This window comes from Triturus cristatus, chromosome 9, assembly GCF_964204655.1.
Source record: "Triturus cristatus chromosome 9, aTriCri1.1, whole genome shotgun sequence".
NCBI classification, from domain to species: Eukaryota; Metazoa; Chordata; class Amphibia; order Caudata; family Salamandridae; genus Triturus; species Triturus cristatus.
In genome coordinates, this window is record NC_140592.1 from 105425140 (window position 1) to 105449098 (window position 23959).

Below are 23959 nucleotides of genomic sequence, written 5' to 3' on the forward strand. Positions count from 1 at the left end.
AAAAAGCATTAGAGGCAGAATAGGTAATGATGGGAATATGAAAAGGAGGCACACAGTCCATTGCAGCTAGAATATTTCTCCCAATTACTTTCCTGGCAGAAACACCAGCCAACAACTGTCTTACCACTATACATTTGCGGTCGTGGTAAACAAATCCAGTTACAGCACCCCCCACTGATCAATTATATCATGCCCATACCCCCCCCGCGCCCTTCCCCAAGGTGAAGACACCACTCGTGAACCACCAACACACATGCTCCGTTTGTCTGTTCTGGCACTAACACCCAGCCAGGGAGTTGGTCAACAGAAAACTCACCTGCTGATCGAGCAATCTGTAAAGGCACAGGGCCTCATAGCACAGGATCCATTGCGCCGTGCTCGTTGCTGTACCATATGGCCATCATGTTGTCCATAAGAACCTCTAACAGCCTCCCTTTGATGGTCGGCAGGAAGGCTTTAAGGGGCAGCTGGATATCCAGTACCAGGGTAATGTGGAGCTGGTGTTCTTTTGGAGAGCAGACCATGGGCTTCCATTTCTTCCAGATGACTCAATTTCCACCTCTTATGCTCCTAACCTTAACTTTTGAATTCCAGCATTTAACTTAACTGCACTATAATTGGGTTTTTTAAGTGTGTGTGTGTATATATATATATATATATATATATATGCTCTTTAGCACTTTTTCTTCATGGCTCCCAAGTGACAGGCTTCATTCTAAAAAATCTATGTAATTATCTATTGTGCTCAGTGACTAGAATTGTATTCGAACAAATATTTAGCTTTGTATACCTTGTGTTCTAATTTTAAAGGTCATCAAGCAGAGTCTACTGTATAGTTCGATGTCATCTTACAAAGCTTCATGCTAGTTTGAAATTCTAATACAATTACTGGAACAGATGAACAAAAAATTCAAAAGATAGCTAGTAATGAACACCTTTGTTAAAAACAAATACAATTCTTTAATACATTTATGTGACAGTATTCATTTAATAGCTTCTTGATGGGAAAAGGGTGTAAATGTGATTAAGGATAGAAACATTCACTTTTAGCGCAGCACCTATTACTATACCAAGGGCATGACAGTTTCAGTTTTTACCACTAAAATCTATATTCGAGACCCAATAATCTTGTATTGCCTCATAACAAATTTGATTTTATGGCCTTTTTTGCTCTTTCACTTTCTTTGCCACCTCAGTCTTTCGAAGAAGACATTTATGCATCATGGCTATAACTTCCACTGTGCAAAGTTCTGTAGGCTACCATTCGCTGTACTACAGAAATACATTTGCATGCTAATGGCATAGATATTAGATCATGCTTATTCGTGTTACCATCAAATGAAAAAAACAATAGAAGACTTCCAAACACAAGGTTTATTGTTAAAAGGCGAGAAGTGCATAAACACACAAAAGAAAGTACCAAAATAAAAAGAATTACATCTTATTTACAACATTCTGTGATGATTATATTTTATACATGCAGAGGTTATTTCATAGAAAGAGATGGTCAATAAATGCACTTGGTTACTAGAAAATGGGGAAAAGCAGGACAAAGAACCCAAACACCCACTCCATTATCAGAAACATTTGCTAGAACATGAGGCCTCCTCTTTCGCCACTTGGTACGACCAACACGCATTCTAGGTTTTGTTTCTACTTTAGGCACAAGCAAGTCGTAGTATACGAAAGAAAATAGTTGTAGATATCCCTAGAGAATAGTAGGACTGTTCCAGAGCAGCAACTTTGGAGAGAATACAAAACCTAACATTTGGCTTTTCTGCGAGAGAGAAAAAAGGAGATTGATAGTGATATAACTGTGAAAGCCAGCAAAGGGGAAGTAAATAGCATTCTGGAGAACCAGGTGCCAAGTGCAGCTCCTTCCTAGAAAGGTCCAAAAGTGGGATAACCTGGTCTGCATCTATAGCCCCTTCCAACATGATCTGCAGCTCAAAAAGGATCAAGAGGGCAATACTGGAGCTTCTGAGCCCAAGCCCAGAGCACGCCACATAGAGAATGCATGTGGGCATATAATGGAGTGTTTGCTCCTACAAACAAACGGATACAAGACAAAAAAGTACTGTTCTGGACTCTTCTCACAAATCTGTCCCTAACCCAGAGAAGAACTGTAGAGCTATCAAAGACGACATGCTAGGAAGTACCATACATACCTTTGAGAGAACCACAGTTCAGACAAAAGAGACACCTATTCAAATGCCTGGCCCGAAAAAAAGCACCATAGGTAAGGCCATATGGCCCTTTTCTGACACAGTCCGGTCCATGCTGCATCCACAGAATAGGACCAGAGGGCAGAATAGGACACATTTCTGAGACCCTGCTTCTAATGCCTTCCCTCCATCCAGGGAAGAACTGGGGCATCTTCAGCAGTCTGTTGCAGGACCATTGAATATTCATTGAGATTTGGAGACTTTACGATGTAATCATTCTAAAACCATTTTGTTCAATTGCCATGGTATTTCAGAACTCATCACTGCACTGCTTGATCATCTTCCCAAGTAATCGTACCTTTACACTTAGCAGCAGCAAGAAAAAAGGAGGAAGGAACGGCAGTGGCAAAATAGGCAACTAGCAATCCCATGTACTGTAAACTGGCTTCTTTGGAGAAGACGAACCTCTGGAACAAAGTGCATCATGCAGCCGAGAAGCTTGGAAACTGCTTAGCTGGACACCTTAAAGGAAGGGCCCAGTGGATTGCGGCATTTCATTTACAATCCTAAAGAAACCACCAGCAAAGTGAAGAATCCATCAAATAATTCAGCATAATATTTGATGCAAAATGACCCCATTGTGACAGAGGCAAACCTCGCTGCCATTACAACCGCTTACAGTACTACACACCATCACTTAAATAATACGGCAAACGAGGACAATGAACACGTTCTGCTAGGGATGGATGTGAAATCAGCATTAGTTCAAGTAAGAGAATACGTGGGCTAAAACATACCTACTACCATTAGGACTATGATGGCCATGAAAGTGCCAGAGACCTTTCTCTGGTCTGAATAAATGACAAGCGTACAACCATTAACAGCATAAAACCACAGCGAGAAGTGCACTAGCTCGTGACGTAAGTCAAGCATGAACGAAGAAGAAGAGCAGCCGAGCTGTGGGAACTACAATGTGTTGACCATTGTTTTTAAATAGATATATTACATGCCTTTAGTATTGCTGCCAGTTATTTTACACATGTAAACAGCCATCAACGTTTTGGCCTTGTCCTTCCCTGTGAAATAAATCTGTGCCAATTACTGATGTCAGTAACCATCACCAGAGCAGTAGGGCAACACACAGACACACAACCACAATCCAGACGCCAGACAGGACTCTTTTCAGAATCAAGTAACACAGCGGGTGAAAGCTGGCACTGATGAAATCATTACTGATTTTGCCATTTGGCTGACAACAGTCTAGATGTAATCGCTGTGACTGACCATGAGGAGTGACTGTACATTCAAATGCAGGCGTAGCAGAGTTCACACACAAGCTTCACACTTTCATGTGATCCCTGGCTATTCACAACTGATAGTATCACTTTTATTATTTAACATAACTCAGTAGCATGTTTCTCGCACACAGGCTCTCTAGGCTTCAAACCATCTTCAATAATTCTCAGGGTTCAAATGTGTGTTACTGAATGCCAGCCATGCTAAGCACTACCAAGGGGCAATGCACTATGAGCCAAAACTGCACATTTCAGGTGACGCGACTTCTTGTGATGCACTTTTCACACAAAAGTCTACCAAACTGAACTGACACAAAGAAGAAACTAACTCATTAACTAAGTGGCTGCTGACATTTCCTCGTGCTGGTTTCTCTGAAGGTCACTCCAGCAAATGTCAACAGAGAAGGGAAAGTTCATGTTGTTGAAAGATATGTAGGAGGCAGATCCTGGCCAGGAAGAAGGTACGTGAGGGTGAATGAATGTGATTTTTCAGGGATAGAATATTCTCTGTGTGGGACACAATGTCGGCTGCAGTCTTGGCCTGTTAGAGTAGGGAGAACTTCAAGATCACTTTCAGGTTCTTCGGGATTTTGAATGCTGGATCAGCCACTGCAGTGTGATATCTAGGAAGGAAAGAAAGATATCTTATTATCACATTTTGAGTTGCACTGTGGCTAAAAAGACGACGCAAATGAGGGTATAACTTGGTGATTTAACATCAATCAAAACCAAAGCTTCCTTGTATGAAAAGGTTTGCATCTTGATGCTCTTCTAGATTCATAGACTGTTCCTTAGCTCACCACCAAATATTGGGCTCATAATAGCCTCAAATTTATTTAAAAAAAATAAATAAATAAAAATAGACTTGGGATGTTGACCTGAAACCTACAAAGATACACACTAGAGAAACCATTGTGAGTTGGTAAGTTTTCCAAACAAATGGTGCAGTAATTAAGATGAGTAATGTGGGAACCCACAGAATGTCCGAGTCAAACTTGCCAGTCTTCCTGGTTTCGGGAGAAGCGAAGACCACATTAAAATATTGGACAGTTTCAAGCTGCAAAATTATTGTTACATGTAAGAGACTTAACCTTTTGAAGTACAACGTTCTTATAAATGAACATGCTGTGGATTGTTTGGAAAGCACTACGCCCCACCCCCCAGCAGCTGAGGTGAACGGAAAGTAGCGGCAAGCAGATTACTCAAAATCATCTGTCCCGTCATTGCCTCCTGTATAGCACGGATACCAGCTATGTCTTTTGAAAGTATGGCTCAAAAACCATGGAGCCGCCATGTGTCTGACCACTGACAAAAGCAAGTGATGATTGCTTCTTACTCGTAGACTATGCACATTTTATTTGGTTCATGACCTGTGAGCTAGTATGAAAAGAAAACGGTGCGCATTGCACAATCCAGTAGGTGCCTATGTCTAAGAAAGCCTATGACCTTTGGTGCAAAAGATTAAAAAAAATAAAAAATAAAACGTTCATGTATACCTTAGTCCTTTCGATACAACACTTAAGAGTTCTTCTGACATCAGCTGTGTGCAATGTGATTTTGCAGATTATTTCGGATTAGGAAAAATGAGGCAAATCAATGGCCCTATTGACTTGAAAAAGACAACATTCTACGAATTAGGCTGATACACTCGAATAAGACCAACCTGTCCTACTACATCTGTAGATGTGGCTTTGAACTGTCATAGTCTGAACTTCACTAACATGCAATGAAGTGATTGTAATTCAGAACATAACTTTGAAATGCATGAGGGCTTTTGCATTTGGTCAAAGCCAGTAATATTACGTGAAGGAATCTTTGGGGCATGTGCTGGAAGATGAACTGATTGAAACCTACTATAGAAACCATATACAACAGTTATCCGGAAATCAGAAGCGATAACCACACAATGTCAGAGTTCTCCAATGACTTCACATTCCGAATGCGCATATATATTTAACCGTGGGAGCACCATGGCATTTGTGACACCTTGCTAAGGCTGTGTGACCCTTAAGCTTCTTTCCCACATTGCCATCCTTTGAACAAAGTGTCTGGAAGAAGGCTTGGGTTGGTTGTCACAAGTCACAGTAAGAATGCCAGAATCTAGCACTACACGAGACCTGGTATAAGTAGGATATTGTGAAGCAGGAAATGGTTTTGCTGTATCCTGGGCATCAGCGACCTTGCTGAGTCAAGGACCTTCAAAATGCCTGCACCGTTTGCTAGATAAGTGGCAACATTGGCAAGAACCAGTTCCTTCCTCAGAGGTACGCTAGGTCAAGTGAACCATGGATCTTCCTCTCTGAGCTGTAACCTAGTCAGTCTACCCTGTGCATGAGAGTAGAAGGACCCAATCTTATTAGGTAGAGAGGACCGTACCAGGTTGGAGTACATTTTGCTAGATGGCATATCTACCTGAAATTCATTGCAAACATCTCCTTTTGAGCACTGTGTACATTATCTCCATATTCCTACTGGTGTAAGTAATGGAGGCAGTTCTGTGCCCACATCAATATGCATCTCCTCATCGTGCGTTAACGCCAGAGGTTGGCCGTCAATAGAAGGAACTAGCATCATGGACTTTTCTCTAATGTGGTTTCCACTCCAAATTTGGAAGGAACCTAAACATTCTAGAAACCTCTGGTTAGACCGGCCACAATATCTGGCATCAAAGAAGACATCCTTTCAAGTCTAAATCAGCTTCTAAAAAAGTGTATAGTAGACTTTTCAACCCTGGGCCAAGAATTAATTTTACCATACCATTTATAGTTTGTTACATGCAACAATGCAAAGACATCTTGAGCTTCAAGACCCATCAGATGGGAGGAAGCTCCAGCTCTAAGATGCTGCAGGTTAGAAGGATCAGTCTCTGCAATCGTACTTGAGAATTTAGAATGGAGTCAGTGTGCAAGGACTTTCCCAAGCCGTGTTTTTTAAACATCTGTGTTTGAATAGCCTGGAGTGCAGACTTCTCAAACTGGGTTAACCTCAAACTTTAATAAGGTTCAAATGAAAACTCAGCCCTTCATCTCCTAAGTTTTCGGAGTCCAACCAGCATCCGCTTCTTTCAAGTTAGCAGTCTACGCTTCACTGATGATAGCCAAGCGTAGCAGCGTAGAGTCAAAGAATTGACTAGGACGGAACTGCAGTGCCCTTTTGGAATACACCCAGTAGTTTTCCAACTCCAACTGCAGTTATGTGGGCCTAAGGCCACATTATGCACTAACCCAACAATAAAAGCCGTCATAGCCCCGGGACAAACAGAAATCAATTGTTTTTGTTGATCTGGCCCAAGTTTTTAAATGTAAAATTTTAGACCATATTTAAGGGACTCAAAATCCACAAATTACTGCTGGGTTATTTCTCATGTGATTTGTGCACAGTCTAAGGTCCAAATCACAATTGTGGGTGGATGTCAACAGGTCAGTTTAACCACACCATCGGTAAATACACAGCATTTTTTAACAAACAAGATGCTGTTCCAAGCCCAAACATTAGATGGTCAAATAAAACCGTGCAGGATTCTACAACACTTTCACAATAGAAAACAATCCCGGCATTTAATCGAAAAAATAGACAAGACAATGGAGATCAAAAGGGGAGCTAGAAAAACTGACCACACCAGAAAAAGCAGAACCATGAAGTCCTTCCGGAGAACAAGAAAGACATTTTTCAAAGAAAGATTAGACTGAGATGAAGGTAAAGCAGATGTCCGATCGCAGTTAGCATGCAAAGGATGTCTGTAAACCAAACTCAGACATCCACTGCTAATCCTTCATGAACTCTGAATATAAATGAAAAAGCTGAAAGTGTGCGTGCTTGGGAAAAACACAGGCATTCACAAAGATTCTTCTCGAAAAAACAAGTAGCAGTTTGGGGAAGCCTTACTTTAGCATATTAGTCCGTTCAAAAGTGCGTATATATTTAAATCTGTAACATAACACATTTGGTCATTATACATAAAAACATACGCACAGAGTGGCAACTTGGAACCACTGACCTGTTCAGTAAAGGTGCAAATGTTGCCAACTAAAAAGGACACCCATTCTTGATAAGTTAAACTACTGTCAATTGTCCTGTTAATAGCCTTGCAAACAACAAAGAACGCAGAGGCAGACATGTTTTGGGAACATTAGGGTATAGAAGAGAAAATATATGATATTGCAAGCACCAATGTTTTAATTGTTGTTTTAATATATTAACCTTGGACAAAATACTATGACTCTGAACTGCATCCTTGGGGACTGCAGATGACACCCTGCCACACAAACCCATGTAAAACCCAATCACAACGACCCATAAGTGAAACGAATAATTTTCAATGGATTACCTCGACACTTTGGGACTCTTATTACAGAAACAAGCTCATAAAAGTAATTGTATTTCGAACAATACATAATACAACATCCATCTTGTTCAGCTGTATGGGCTGTGCTGGAAGCTAAAATCAGCTAATAACCCCATAATGCTTCGAGTCAGGCCATCAGTTTTTTAGGGGAGTTTGGCGAATTCTCTCCCCCCCCCCCCCACCTCCCTCACCTCACCTCCCCTCCCCCCCCTCCCCACCTGTACCTGGCTAAAAAATATAAAAGAATGAGATGCTCTTTTGGGCTGTGTTCATGGCAGCATGGGCACAAAGTATCTCAGCCCAGCCAGTCCTGAAAGCAGTCCACTGCACTCCAATCAACCACGTGCTTTTCTACATCCAAGGGTTGTCCTGTCCGATTGGCACAACCACCAAACACTTGACCAATGGGACATCACACAGAGCTCTCAAATGGCACTGGATTCTTGGACTTATGGCGTCAATTCAGTAATCCAACATATGGCACTGCATAACTTTCCAGTCTACATCAAGGATGAAACGCAAAACCGTACAGAAGAAAGCAATGGCAGACTCAAATCAGCCGCTTCCAACAAGAACACAACATGCAAGGGCTGATGCCCCTGCTCATTCAGCTGAAGAGGCCACTTATTTTTGTGCACAGACCTTGTAGCTCCTGAAACAAATCAATGGCTGCACTCGACTGCACCCAAATCACCCACTTTCAGAAGCCCTGCCCATTGAACAGGCTACAAACAAACAAAAGGGTCGATTATTTCCATTCTGGTCTCACCTATATTATCCTTTTCTTTGCAAGAAATGGAGTAGCAACAGATTTCTCGATCTTGGATAGCAGCCAGGTTCCTGTATTAGAGAAAAGACATTGTCAGAAATCATTTAACCATAGCAACAGATGTAGGCCAAGAAAGTTTGCTTGAGTACAAGCGTGCAACACATGATTGACTTCATCTCAAAACAAGCATTGGCAAAGCCAATAGGTCTCGCCTTTGGGACCTTATGTGTTTAGCCAGAACTTTTGGCTATGTTGTAGAGCATTGTGGCTGCTGTGCATCATGTTGAAAAGTTAGAATATAAAGTGTTAAGCATTTTTGTTACCTTTATACAAACCAAGACAACATTATATACAACTAAACAACCCGATTAAAAAAAGATTTTAACATAAAAAATTTCTTCTAGTTTTTTTTGTACCTGCACTGCTGGCAACTTCTTCCTGCCTCTGTTATAAAAAAAAAATCTTATGGGGGAGGGGGACATAAATAAAGGGGGAGTGGTGGTTGGAAAACAGTAATTGAATTAGAACACGAGCAGCGGACGGACACTGGGAGAATCAACAGATGCCAGATTCAGAGGGCAAACTGACGTGATGCTTAAGTGATGTCTGGCGATGCTTAGGTGGTGCGTTGATGCAAAATGGTGGTGGGGAGTGGTGTTTGGTGCTCAGGTGGTGCCCCTTTATGGTGTGGATTGGAGGTGTGTTGTGGATTGTGGAGTTGAAATATGTTGTTTGGTGTGTAATTATGTGGTGTGTATTGGAAATGTGTGGAGTTGAATTGTGTGGCCTGGAACTGTGGTGTTGAGTGAAATTATGCTTAGTGAAATTGTGTCATGGTGGAGTGCATTTATGTTGATTGGTGGTATGTGACATTAAGTGCATTTATGTGGAGTGTATTTCTGTTGCACTGAGTAGAGTGTAAATATGTGGCGTGTAATTATGTGGCACTGAGTGGTATTATGTGGGGTTTATTTCTGTTGCGTAGAGTAATTATGTGGCTTGTAATTATGTGGTACTGAGTGGTATGTGGGGTGTATCAGGGAGTTCACCTGTCTCGAATGACACTCATGAAAGGGGGCAGTCAGTGCTTTAAATGGGCAGCAGTTGTCCGGTACGGAGTAATGCACTTTGAGAGGGAGAGTACCTGCACTTCAAGAAAAACGTAATAATTTTAATTGGAGAGTAGCAGCACTTCTCAGAAACAAGCAGGTACTCTAGTACAGAGTACCTGGCTGCACTTCTATTTTTCCATTTCAAGTACTGGGGGCAGTACATACCATCTGACTCGGCTCTCTCTCCTGTATGGGCGAAGTATACACCCATCCTGCAGAGTAACTAACTGCACCCAACTTGACTCTAGCTCCTGCAGTGGGAGTGGCGTGCGTGTGTCCTGCAGAAGGACAGTGCATGCTTCAAGCACCGAGGTGTTCATGTAGACGGACAAGGTGCACTCCTGCTAGCTTCCGTAAGAGTCGCGGCAAGGACCAGTCTTTGGCGCCTAACCTACAGAGAGGGGCAGTCCATGCGCCTGGCCTGAGGTAGTCACTACACACACGCAGTGCAAGGTCCGCTCCCTGGGGCGCTCTTGAAGACAGGCAGCGCACGCACCTCTCCCATTAGCAGAAGTGCTCGTGCATGGACCAGTCCCTCGCGCCTGAACCCCCTCTGTTGCATGCACCCGTCTGCAGTCTCTTCCTCTCCTGCCACCTCCGTACACAGAGGCATAGTCAGTGTGCACGCTGCTCGCTCCCCCCTTCATTCATGCAGCCGGCAGATCCGTACCCAGTGCCTCGGGCCTGTCCCCCGCTCCCCTCCCTGCAGCAGGCAGCGCTGTAAACAAAGGCGACCCGGGGAGTGAGGAGCAGCAGGCACGGATGCAGCAAGCACGAGCAGGGAAGGCATGGGGAGGACGGAAAGGACCTGCAGCAACCACGGGGTGCAGTGAGCAGGTAGGGGTGGATGAAACCACTGCGAGGGGTGAAAGTAGCAGGCACAGGATGTGCAACAACTTCAGTAGGTGCAGCGAGCAGGCGCCCGGAGGTTAAGTAGCAGGCTCAGGATCCCAGAGGCGCCAGGACCAGGCACAGGGAGGTGCCACAATCACAGAAGGTACAGGAAGCAGGCACGGGAGGTACAGGAACAACAGGGCACAGGGAGGAGCAGCAGTCACAGGAAGAGCTGGCACGGCAATAGTGAAAGCAGCTGCAGGGGGAGACCTAAAAAACGCGAGCACCATCTGTTTCCAATAGCCGCCAACGCGATACTTGGATGCAGATGGGATTAAAGCTCGCTCCCGCGGACCCTAGGCCAAGGACCAGAGAAGGCGGGACATGCACCCACCTGGAGCCAATTGCGTGCCGTCTTTCTAGGAAAGACGCACACAAAGGCCAATCGCGGGTTAATTTTAAAAAAGCACACGCACAAGCGTGTGTTCGAAGCTGAAAAGCCTTTACTAAGTGTCTGGCAGAGCAGCGCATGCGCGCTAGCTCAGGTGAGACCTAAAAACAAACTAGCGGGTTTCTCTTCTTAAATCAGTGGGGTGATTTGAGATTCAATTTAGAATTTTCAGGAAGAGAGCATTTGCAACCTTGGAGAACCAGAAATTGCTTTGCACCTTAATTGGAGGGGGGAGGGTCATGCAATAATGTCCAAAATGGTTACCATGGGTTCCACCGGCCAGCGTACCTCTTTGTACATCATCTCTGGGCCACCAGGCAGCCTACCTCTTTGTACATCTTCTCTGGACCACCGGCCAGCCTACCTCTTTGTACATCATCTCAGGGCCACTAGCCAGCCTACCTCTTTGTACATCTTCTCTGGACCACTGGCCAGCCTACCTCTTTGTACATCTTCTCTGGACCACCGGCCAGCCTACCTCTTTGTACATCTTCTCTGGACCACCAGCCAGCCTACCTCTTTGTACATCTTCTCTGGACCACCGGCCAGCCTACCTCTTTGTACATCTTCTCTGGACCACCGGCCAGCCTACCTCTTTGTACATAATCTCTGGACCACCGGCCAGCCTACCTCTTTGTACATCATCTCTGGACCACCGGCCAGCCTACCTCTTTGTACATCATCTCTGGACCACTGGCCAGTCTACCTCTTTGCATATAATTCCTGGACCACCAGCAAGCATACCTTTTTGTACATCCTCTCTGGACCACCAGCCCTTTTTGTACATCCTCTCTGGACCACCAGCCCTCTTTGTACATCATCTCCGGGCCACCGGCAAAGCCTACCTCTTTGTACATCATTTCTGGATCACCGGCAAGCCTACCTCTTTGTACATCATCTCTGGACCACCGACCAGCCTACCTTTTTGTACATCACTTCTGGCCGCAAGCCAGCCTACCTCTCTGTACATCTCTGGGCCACCGGGCAGCCTACCTCTTTGTACATCATCTCTGTGCCTGAAACTTTGGTTTCTGACAGATAATGCGCTAGCAGTCAAAGCTAAACTGGGGGTGGAGATAATGCTGCAATTAAATCATTTGCACAAGTTTAAATGCACTAAAAAATAAAAACAATGGCCAGAAAGGCAAGAACCACCATAGACTGCCGTCAAGTCTTTTCTTCCTTTTTTCACTATTTCAAGCCTTAAAAAAACCAGTCACAAATATTTAAGCAAAGCACCGGATAAAGAGAGGGAATCAATGGATTAAAAATACAAGAGTTACTAAAACAGTATTTTTTAATTTACTGTTATTTGGCTCTTCTCTATCCCAACTGGTGAGCAAAATTGTTTGGCAGTGGTCAGTGTACTGACAAAAATGGAATAACCTGAACAGATTTGAAAGGCTTGCCAGTTAAAACAAATAAATGAAGATTGTCACCGTGGAATCCCTCTCCAGTAAAAAAAATACTTAAGCACCACCGCCCTTAGCAATGCATTGACCCAGCAACTGATATCCAAGCAATAGTACTAGCATACACTGTAAAGCCTTCCCTTATGGGAATCAGCAAATACCACGGCCACCAAACAAAGTGTTTCCTTTGCAACCCGGGCGGAACAAATGCATCTGAACCACCATTCCCTTTACAACGCTGTCATTACGACATACGTTAGGTAAAGCGGCGTTGGACTTTAAAGTCTAATGCTTTCCCTACTGCTGCGGGGACTGGAGTTGAAATAGTAAATTATACTATTCCAAAGTCCAGCGCCCCCCTAAGGCAGGTCGTTGTAACGACCTGCGTTGTAAATGTAATTCGCAGGTCAGACGCATTCGTTGTTCTGCCCGCGTTAAGGAACGCATGCGAAAGGAAAGCGTGGTTGTGTCATACAACCGTATGCCAGGCCACATTGTCTCTCTGAAAGACAGAACTGTTTCGCCACTAGACAAGGGTATGTCAGATGACACAAACTACTGGACTCATTGGATGTTCTGCAGGGTAAATAATTTACATCACAGCAATGTGTTAAGGTAAAAGATGAAACATGATGCTTGATAATAGCAACCTCTCCCCCTAAAAAAAAAACCATGATTCACCTGCCGAAATCTCTAATCACGGAAAACAGGTTGCTTGTATAGGGGTTCTCGCTACTCAACAACTGATGTACCGACATTAGAAGTACAAAGAAAAGATCCAAGTTTCCATGAGTTTATGGAAGGGGCTGTAGTTTGAAACTGAAGGAAATATACTTAAAGCACACTTCGTGCCTGGGCAGCTTGACGACAGAAGGACGCCCAATAGAATAGACCTTTCTTATATGAATAGTCAGTGCACTGGAAGACCAGAACGCTTCTCTCGAATGGTAAAGAAAGACTTACTCAGATGACATGCGGGCCTACTGTAAGACAGTGCTTTGATTACAAGGGAAGTGAGTGAAAATTCTCTGGACTGACAGGACACTTCATGAACTAGGAGAGGCAAAGATCTCAGCTGAAACATTCAGCTCTTAAAGTTGGCAAAAAGTGAGAGATGGTACATTGGGAAAAATATAATGACTGGACGAATCGAGGATTTTGTATTGTGGTCGATTAAATTCTCGAACAACGTGGTGGGTGGAACTTACCCTGTAAGCGTACCAGTAGCTCTGGCCGGTAAGATAGAACATACATGAGATGGTGACTGGATAAGAGCCATGTTGGCTGAACTGTTACTTAGAGTCAACTTTAGACATGAGCAGATTCCAAGAACTGGCTATTCAGGGTTCAATGTGGGATTCAGTGTACATTTGCATGCATCACAATAGCAATATGACAGTATTAGGGTTGAGAAGTACTTGAGGAAATACTGACACGCCAACATGATGACATCTAATGAATATTTTCCTGATTTAACAGTCTGCTCTCTTGAAAGAGGAGCTGTGCCAAAGTAGATGTATTCCACAGGGAATCGATACATTGTCAGCTGGCAGAGAAGGAACAAGTGCGCGTTTTTTGGTGACAAACTCTTCAGTGAGGAATGGTGAAGTTTCAGCAGCTAGGTTGAAGGACTCAACAAATTCTGAGCACTGTAAGATGTGGGATCTACAGAAAACTGGCAATGATAACTGGTACATGTGCAACTGAAGCAACTATGGTCAGCCTATGGAAAACAGACCAGAAGATTCACATTTAGCACATGAAACTCAACAAAAAATATTTTAGTTGTACGGATCACGATAAAAAAACGAGACGGAAAACACATACACCCCAGGTCTGAAATTTGTTTATGCATATGAAAGATCTATAGGTTTTAATGCACACCTGAAAAATCTCTAAGCCTTAGTAGCAGGGTACAAGAGGGAAACACCACATCCTCAAATGGCCAAGATGGCTTTAATCAGTGTTGAAGGAGGGTTTATCACTTAAATCCATTCCAAAGCTACAACATTATCAAAAGATGCCACCGGCACTGGTTTACATCGTTCCTTATTCAATGTATTCTTTGTAGAGGAAGTGCTACTGAAGACGGAGATCGGCTCCTCGAGTGTGAGACAGTATTGGTTTGGCGTGGGGCTGACCAGATGGAGCTGGTCCAGTGGGAGGTGGTCCTGCTAAAATGTGACCCAAGAACAGGTCTATATAGAGCTTTTGTTGTCTTACATCTGGCTACTCGCATGTTTTCTGGTGCTGGTTTGCTGGGCATTGAGACGGATACTAGTTTCAAGTTTGCCTTTGCAGTGGACCTTAGGTCTGAGGTGGACAGTATAGCTTCTCAGGGCTGAGGTGGAGTGCCTCGGGAAAATGCTTTAAGATCAGAATCTTGAGACATTTCACTCTCAGAGGTGAACTTTCAGGGCCCAAATGGCTTAAAAACATAGGACAGCACCACCTGCCGAAGCCTCTTCGGAGGCGGCTTTGGTTTGAGGCATGTCTCTCTCTGGGCTGTTCCCTGCTGTGGGGCAGTCTATCCGCATGAGGTAAAAACCTGGAGGGAAGATCCTCCAAATGTCATACTTGCAAACCCGAGAAGCAGCTTTTGTCCTGTGCATGCATGCAGTAAGGACCCTGTAAAAACTGTTCTCCAATGATGAAGTCATTGGACACCACATATTTGGAACTCGGCTCTGCAGTACCGGTGGCACCCCTATTTTTACTACCCTTCTAAGGGCCAGATTTATAGATCAGAGTACTGTAATTACTTTCTTAGCTCGACAGAGTATAATACACCGTCACCCTGATGGAGTAACTGTGCATCGAATTTAGAGATGCTCGCTGGCCCAGTGGACATCTGTTTACATTGGCATGAACCATTGTGACAAAATGGAGTCTATTCCCTGGTACATTATAGGTTTCAAGGGAGGTATAACAAGTCATGTTGAAACTTAAACCTCTACTTTGGAAGAAAAAAAATTATTTGCAAACTATGTGTCCAACACTAGATGGCAGGAGTGTGTAAAGCATGTGACCTGCAGCAGCATATCCTCCAAATATATCGTTCTAGTTAAAAAGTTGATCCAACTCGGATCAGCCTTCATGGACGTTTGACTGATCCTGATCCAATCTTGTGCAGCCAACTATTTTACAAAAGACGTCGACAGAACAAACTGCTCAGCATCGGGGAAAGGGTGATGTCACCTTTTGATTTTGCTCCCAAGATACAATTTAGACCGATGTGATTGAATGAATGTTTCCTGGCTAGTTATGAAGAGGACATGCAACCAGCCGTGACATGCTTGGAACTACAAGTCGTCTTAAAGTTCATACGAGACTTTTTACCTATTGACTTTATTTTGCTCTTTAAGGATGAAGACATCATTCCCCTTTGAGAACCTTATTTGAATTGGTAACTCCATAAAAAGGACTTTAAAAATCACCACCAGCTACATCACTGCAGCCCTGACGTGCAGATTCAGAGGCGCAACTAGAGCCCAATTTCGGGAGTTGCTAAATAAACATTTCGTGGGAGAAGGGAGTTGGTAATTCTTCCGGCAATAGGTAGAGTAGAGATGCAGGGGCTCTAAGAAGGGGTGGAAAAAAAAAACAAAGCCTCGCTAACAAGTAAATGGTCTTTTAAAGACCTGTTAAGTACTCGGGTGCGGCTGCAATAAGACGGACGCCAGACCAGCCGGCCCACAGCAGCTCAAAAACTGTGTGCGCGCCCGGGAAGCTGTCTCAGCCCAGGATGACACGCCGGTGGGGTGGGGGGTGCCTGAAGCCCTTTGAGCCCTATGGGCATGTATTCAACAAGGAAGATTAGGGAAATTCACTAGGTAGAGTGAATACAAAATCTGATCACGAGGCGAAATCATACTCGAGTGGAGTTGGAGGAGAAAATGTCAATTGGTTAGGGCAGTTCTGCTGTATTTCCATTCAGTGTAAAGAAGATCATCAGTGGTTGAGTGGTAGCAGCCTTAGTGGTTGTATGACGATACATCGCAAACTAAAAACAACGCGTGCTTTTACAACGCGGTTTTTAGTTCGCATGTACCGTCACAACGCGTGCTTTTTCTACGGATGGCATTAGTTCGCATTTCCTTTGAAATGCATACTATATGCCTTTACAACGCATCCAAGTTTCCCACATGCCTTTAAATTGCAAAATATTAAAACTAAAATAAAAATATAACACTACCATACCGGACCTGCTTACGCAAACCTAAAGCCTAAACCAATACCATACACTACAACCCCCTGAGACTACCCTAAGCCCTAAATCCTAATACACTAGAAATCCTAAAACTCTAGCATACACTACAACTGCCTGACACTACCCTAAACCCTAAAATACTTGCATACACTACAACCCCCTGACACTACCCTAATCCCTAAAGCCTAATACACTACATTACACTAAAACCCCAAGACTACCCTAAGCCCTAAATCATAAAAACACTAGTATACACTACAACCCCCTGACACTACACTAAGCCCTAACGCATAAAATACTTGCATACACTACAACCCCCTTACACTACCCTAAGCCCTAAATACTAAAACACTAGCATACACTACAACCCCCTTTTGACTACCCTAAGCCATAAAGCCTACACTACTACCAAATGAGACTACCCCAAACCCTAATCCCCCTTACTTCTCTCCTTCCTCAGGGTCGTCTCTGCTCCGGTTTCCCGTGTTCCAGTCCCGTTCCCACGTTGTTGTCTGCACTCCGACGCCATTACATCGCATGCGTTTTAAAAGCGCATGCGATGTAATGCCCTGCGTCTTAATGTGTACGCATGGTTACGTCGCATGCGTTGTAACACATGCGACGTAACGGCATGCGTAGTAACAGCCGCGCTGTAATGACTGTTTCCCGCATCCTTAGTGGGTGTTGTCATTCGCTGCTAGAGTACCTTGTTCTTGGCGACAAAAGCAATCCAATGGTAAAGGCACATTAATTACTTTGTTAAATTAATTTCCGAAAGGTGATCGGGCAAGCAGTCAAGGCTTAGCCAATGAAGTGGTAGAGGATCTGCAGCAACACTCAATATTTAGTGAGAGCTTTAGATTTGTTTTCTTTTTATAGACACCCTAAACTAGAAGGTCTTAGCACCATCTGTTCCCCAATGTAAAAAAATAAAATAATTTACAGTACTTACATCAATGTTAGCTCATGTGGAAGGGTCTCCTATGTACTTTTCAAGGGTACTTGGCCACGCTGTTTTGTGCAACCGGTTAATGGGGCAGTGGTGCCGGAGAGGAAGCTACTGTGTAAAAAGCTTGCCTTGATAAGTCTGTCCCATTATTCATTTTTTTCAGTGGCCCAGGGTGCAATCCTTGGCATATCTATACCCCAGTGAGCAGTAGATCAGGTGGCTGCAACTATTTTGTTATTTTAGAGTGGTAAGAGTTAATTAAGGTTTGATGGCCCATCAGGTGGTTATTAAGAAGCAGATAGTCTCCACTTGGGTCCCAACTGCGGACTGTCTAATGGGTGTCAGACCGGACAAATGAAAATGTTAGCTTTATCGTTACTAGCTAAGTTCAAGAGATTGGCATCAACAGCTCAGTCCATTGAGACGTCCTTATGGATGCTGGCCCCTGTCAAGAACCAATCTGCAGTCAACAAGCTACGAAAAATGGAACACTCACCGGTATTCCCTAGAACTGCATCCAGTGCCTCCAGAACTCTTTACTGGATCCCCAGTGGCTTGTTCTTCAGAAACAGACTTGAAACTGGCCCTCTGGTGACCTAAATGTAATACTGATCTAAAGGCTGCCCCAGCTCCAGTTTGGGTTTAAGGTTTTTTAATGTTTTGGAATTTTATAACAGGATTCGCAGCCACTGGAGCTCACACTTACCAGACCAGAACCTAGAACAGAGACGTTACGCCACCGGTAGACTTGGGTCTTAGCATCCTGTAGGCCACCACAACCTACCGTCTGGTTGAATAAACCACTAAAGAGTGTGAGAGTGCAAAGGACTCAATGTTTCCGTGGTGTAGCAACTTGCCATGTAAGCAATAGAAATGTATTTGGCCATATCTTGGGCCAGGGAAGTTAAAGGACATTCAAATTTCTTGTGCAACAGTAACTCTTCCAAAGTTTCTGAATGTAAGCAAAAGCTAAACTTTCAGTTTAGTGGGTGCCATGCTTGTTTTTTGAGATGTAAATTACAAATTGTGCCAAGTCTTGGGGTCCAGTGAGACTGCTCGACTGGTACCAAAATACAGTTAAGTGTGCCATGCTACACAAACGGCAAAGGACAGTGCCCGCTACATATACTGTCCAGTAACCACCGACTGCTTCAGGACCCACAGGAAAAAACCGCCCTGTTAATGTATGGGCGCACACTACCTTCTGACCTTCCGATGTTAAAGTAGGCCATACCATTTTCTTATTACTGAAAAGCTTTTAAAAAGACCAGCTATTATTTTAACATTGCCTATTCCACCGGCAGAATACATCTTGCTTTGGCAGATTATCTGATCTGCAGATTGTAATAAATACAGACACTGCAGCCAGATAACTTAACGCAGTTCGCAAGACTTAACACGTCCTACAAAGGAACATAGTTGCTTTGCTACAAACCTATAGAACACTCAATATTAAGGTTCGCACTCAGGTCCATAGTGTTTCACTGCAATGGATAGAGATGGAGAGAGCGCAACAGACAGCGCAACAGAGACCGAGAGGAGCGCAACAGAGACCGAGAGGAGCGCAACAGAGACCGAGAGGAGCGCAATAGAAATGGAGATAGAGACAGAGAGAGAGACAGAGAGAGATAGAAAACACACATACTGGGAGATCTGTGCTAGAAAACAGGGTGAGTTGTGATAGAACATGACACTGGAACACAGTGTGTTGAGCTAGGTGGGCGGTAAAAGTCAGACAATACCAGCACAACATCTGATGTACTACCTGGTCTGCTATCTAATAAAGATGTTGCTCATGTATACCAGTGTGAGGAGTCATACAGTGTGGTGCTGAAGACTTCCACAGCTGCAATACACTGTATGCCTTGCAACCCAAATTAAACCACTAAATCCAATCATATGTATTCAGGTCTGCATCCATGAGGTTATACATCACACTGGGAACTTAATTTCCATCCTTTCAAGCTTTGTGTTTGGCATTAGAGAAAGGGGGCAAACAGCTGCACCTGAGACAAAGACCCAATTCAGGTGATGTAAAATCAGTGCAATGAGGCCGCAGGCCAGCTGCTTTTTTTAAAGTAATGCTGAACATGAGTAACGTACATGTGTAGCACTCTACTTCTCTTCCAACAATATGGCTGCATTTTCTTTTGGTGGAAATGAAGGAGCCACATAGACATGTCAACAGATGTTATCTTGCATACAGATAATTACACTCTACAATCACATATTTAGGATGAAGGGAAACAAAATTATTTTCACTCAAGAATACACACTCACTCAGATCTGATTATGAGTCAGTGGGATACCACTCTGTACACTCACAAGGGGCTCTATGTTTTATGCTCTTGACTTTTTTGAGTGCGGAAAAACCAGGCTTGGTTTTTGAAGCCATAAAAATTCTTCCAGCAAAATAATGCCAATTGGGCAACTGTGTCCATGACAAGATCCCCACCACCCCACTCACACCTATTTAGCACCTACACAGAGCAGGAGGTAAATAAGATTGTTAATCCCCATAGAATTGGGAATTCTTGTATAATTTGACCTCCACTCCCTCCCCCTAAAAAACACAGGTCCTAGTAATACTGACGAGTTGTTTCACATGGTAACAATGTTTACGGGTGCAGAGTTTGCACACCACGAGTATCGGGCAACTAGCAGTCATCGACACAGTCTGTTAAAGATGGCATCCAAGATCATTCATTTGTAAACCTTCAGTTCTTTTGCCAATCACTTAAAAAATTACTAGCAAATGGCTATAATCTAACTGCAGCTCTTAGTAATGGGCATCTGGTATTGATGAACGGGTTATATAGAGAAGCGAGCCACATTAACGGTACCAGGAGAATTCTTTCCTAGTCACTATGACACCTACAGCCATAATCAATGCTGTTTGCCAAAGGATCAGCAACCACATTACACAATCTAGGACATAATGTATACATACATTTTCTCTATGAGTTGCTTCTCGTCCAAAGTGTTCGGAAGGTCCCTCTTGTTTCCAAGTACCAGGACCTAAGAAAGAATAAACAGTTGATGAAGAGCAATCCCACAAATTAAGCAGCTGCACATCAGTAAATCATAAGACTTTTTCTGACCCTTACAAACTAGGTTCCTTTTTCCTATGGAATAAGGAAAAAGTTTCTTGCCCCGTAACCATCTATTCATAGACATTCCAACTTGGTTTTCTTTGAGGAAGTCTCAAGTCAACTCACCTGGGCTCCATCTCAACCCTACATTGTTTTACGCTCAGTGGGTGGCAGGTGAAAGTGGAGTACACAGTGAAATCACTATAGACCAGATTGACAAAGGCTGCAGGCGCAGCCGAAACGCGCCTCTTCAGGCGTTGGGTTGAAGGAGGCCCTTTTAAATAAAGAAGCCTTAAACCTGCATTCTTCGAGTGCGTGCCTTCTTCTTGTCAAGGAGTTAGGATTGTTTAGAAATCACTATATGGGGAGTGAACCGTAAGGTATTTAAAAGAGACCAGTGTGAAGAAAATGAACACGTGCCTTCACTGCCGGCTTTCGTGGAGAAGGGTGGGTGCAGATGAATCTACAGCACTACACGCCATGAACAGGTGTTACAGAGAAAGTAATATATTCTGTCCATTGCATTTGTGGTTGTAGATACACATGCTCTGCATTGACTGTAAAGCAGTTTACTCCCAAGTGATGGCTAGCTCGCAGGCAATGCAGACACCTGGAACAATGTTATTAAAACAGTTTGGCTATCAGTAGTCTGCTAATGGGCCAAAATGTCCACCAAGTTTTGTAAAAGTGTGTGAACTAGGGGGGGGGGGGGGGCAGCTTTCTTGCAGATGTCTGATAATGGCATGTTATAGAGGTATGGTTGCTCCTTCTTTGCATGTAGTGTGTCCTGGCAAGTACAGTTTGAACGTGTTTTGTCAAGATATGTCCGCCCCTCACCCAGTGAGTAAAATTTCAGTGGTGATGGTCACCTACAGAAGTGGGTCCAAGAACGCCTACCAAGCGAAAGGCGATGGCTGTTCCATCACTGCACAGAGCACCGAATGCTGGCCTTTATCAACACTAGATGCTCTCAATGACCATTGCCTCATGAGGCACTGTTAGAGTGGGCACATATGTAGTCTGGCATGTGGGACAGTTGCTATACAGTAAGCCAGCACAGCTAGAAGCTTCATTACAGTTCATACAGGGAGTGGACAAATGGACTGAAAAAGTTAGCAGCTGCTGAAATGCAGTCACCCTCCGCTGGTTGGCATATGATTTCCTTGTGACAGAGCTCAACAACTGAGTCCAAGAAGGAGGGGGATCTGTTAAAGCAGTATTTCTTTGTGTTTATGGTGAACCCTAGGCTGTGGAGTAGGGGCACGGCAGTCAGAGTATGCGCAAGGCATTGTTTTACATTTTCGGTCTTGATTGGACAGTGGTCGAGGTATGGAAAGGCATGAAAGTCACCTCGGTGGAGGGCAGGGGGAGGTGGATACGGCCATAGTGGCCAGTTGCGGTGGAGGAAGAACTGGGTGTGGGTGATTGGGGTGGAGGCCTTGTCCTTCTTGGGCACCGGACGTCACAGAGAGTTGAAGGTGAGCTCCTACTCAAAGGTTAGCCTCGAGGTTTAGTGCCAGAGTTGGGGACAATGTGGCAGACTGTTCCAGAGCCAGCTTTACTGTATCCACCCAGAGGCTGGCAAAATCAAATAGCGGCTTCTCCCTGGCCTTGAGCTCTTCTGCCAGCCTTTCTAGGATGGAGCCTCCGATCTCGGCATCAAAGGGGCCATCGGCTTGGCATTCTGTTTCAGACGTGCTGTCAGGATCAGTTTAGATCCAAAGGCAGGCGATGGGTGCCAGTTGATCGAGGGGGAGGCGAAAACTGTAGCAACTCACTCTATTTGGGGCCTCCATGGTTCCGAAACCTTTGCCAGGAGTCAAACTGAGCCAGATGGTTATGGCAGACCACCCGCTGGGCAATTCTTTCTTCCCTGCTATGGGCTCAACACAGACTCCTCCAGGAGTCGTGCTTTGCAAGGTCACAGGGGGAATTTAGCTAAGCAAGGTTTTGTCCCCTGGCTGTGCTGCATTGGAGCGATACTCACGTCCCCCTGCCCCCCACCGCAATTCCTCACCCCCCCCCCACCACCTGGAGTCGTCTTTGTTCAGGGCCCTGATGGTTTCAGTGCAGAGGATGCCCCATCTTGATCTGCTCCCTCAGTTGTGCTAAAGGACAGCTTCTGAGGCATGGATGTTGATGGGCCTGCTGAAATCGCTGATTGGGCCACCACATCCTCCTCAATATTGAAAGGGTCCTGCTCTCCGAAAAGGTCAGAGGTCTCTGAAGAACACAGTTGCTGCATCTTGGTGTATGCCCAGCGCTGTTTGCACTGCACGCTGGGCAGAATTGAGAAAGTGTGCATTCCATCACCCCCTACCAGAATTCATTCTCAGAAGTGCTTGGCATGACCAAAGGGAACTTGACCCGGTTGAGGAAGGAGACTGAGGCATCGGATGTCGAAGCCAGATAGTTGTGGAGGTGGTCACACAGTCTGCCACTCAGGACAACTGTTGAGGAGGTGTTGACGACATGGTGACTGTTAACTGAGTCATCGGTCTCGAAGAGTAGTACAAGTAGGCCCAAAAAAGCATTGAGGGCCACATATGTCTCGGAGCAGTTGCTTGACCTGTCTAAACCAGATGGCAGTAGAGTAGGTGCTTATGTAAATTGTAAAATCTATAAAAAATAAAAATGCAGAGGTGGGGGAAGGAAGCAGCACGGAGCATGTAGGGTGAGGGGGAAGCAGGACACTAGGGCGAGTGTAAGTGGGGGAAACAATGGACGAGGTAGGGGTGGAGCAAGCAGAGAGCGAGAGGGAAAGAAAACACATGCAGTGTCATGGAGTGCTGAATGGAAAAGAAAAAAGTAACTCCCTAAATGTGAGCAGTAGAGGATACAAGTCATTCCATCAAAGGACGACAAAAGGGAAGGACAGCACAAGAGGAAAGAAAGCCATTGATAAAGAAGTAAGCATATGAGTGACATTAAAGTCAACCAAAAGTAAACAGTGGGCAGGCTCTAAGCAACAGTAACTTTTTGTATGATCCAAAAGTGGCCTTTTGACAACAGCCATCTGTATGGCGTAACACCTAAACATTGTAATGACTTATTGGGGCTCAATGAGGTTGAACAGCACCAAGCTGTATTCCTAGTGCTGGTTGGACACAGGCGGCCATTGCTCCTGTCATTCAAGTCCTCCTGAGTTTCACAGTAAGAAACAAGGTAGCGATGGGGCCTGTTGGACCTCAAGCAATCCACTAAACTCCCAGCATCAGTGCCTCACTCTCACCCAGGGATCCATGCACGCAGAGGCTCCAGACATATGCTCCATGGAGAGCAGAGTGCCCTACTCCACAAACCCTGTCTGCGAGTGAGAAGATGA

The 23959-nt window shown here is 44.4% G+C and overlaps 1 protein-coding gene across 1 annotated transcript in view; it reads right to left on the reverse strand.

Annotated features, from left to right (window-relative positions):
- Positions 1 to 1356: 1356 nt before the first annotated feature.
- Positions 1357 to 23959, reverse strand: part of ARL8B (ARF like GTPase 8B) — a 106618-nt gene continuing 84015 nt past the window's right edge. Inside the window, exons 5-7 of the mRNA XM_085624505.1 lie at positions 20493 to 20560; positions 8575 to 8645; positions 1357 to 4083 (exon numbers count right to left, since the gene is read on the reverse strand). Coding sequence (XP_085480631.1) covers positions 4034 to 4083; positions 8575 to 8645; positions 20493 to 20560 — 189 coding nt within the window. The 3' untranslated portion in view covers positions 1357 to 4033. The remainder of the gene's footprint in view (positions 4084 to 8574; positions 8646 to 20492; positions 20561 to 23959) is intronic.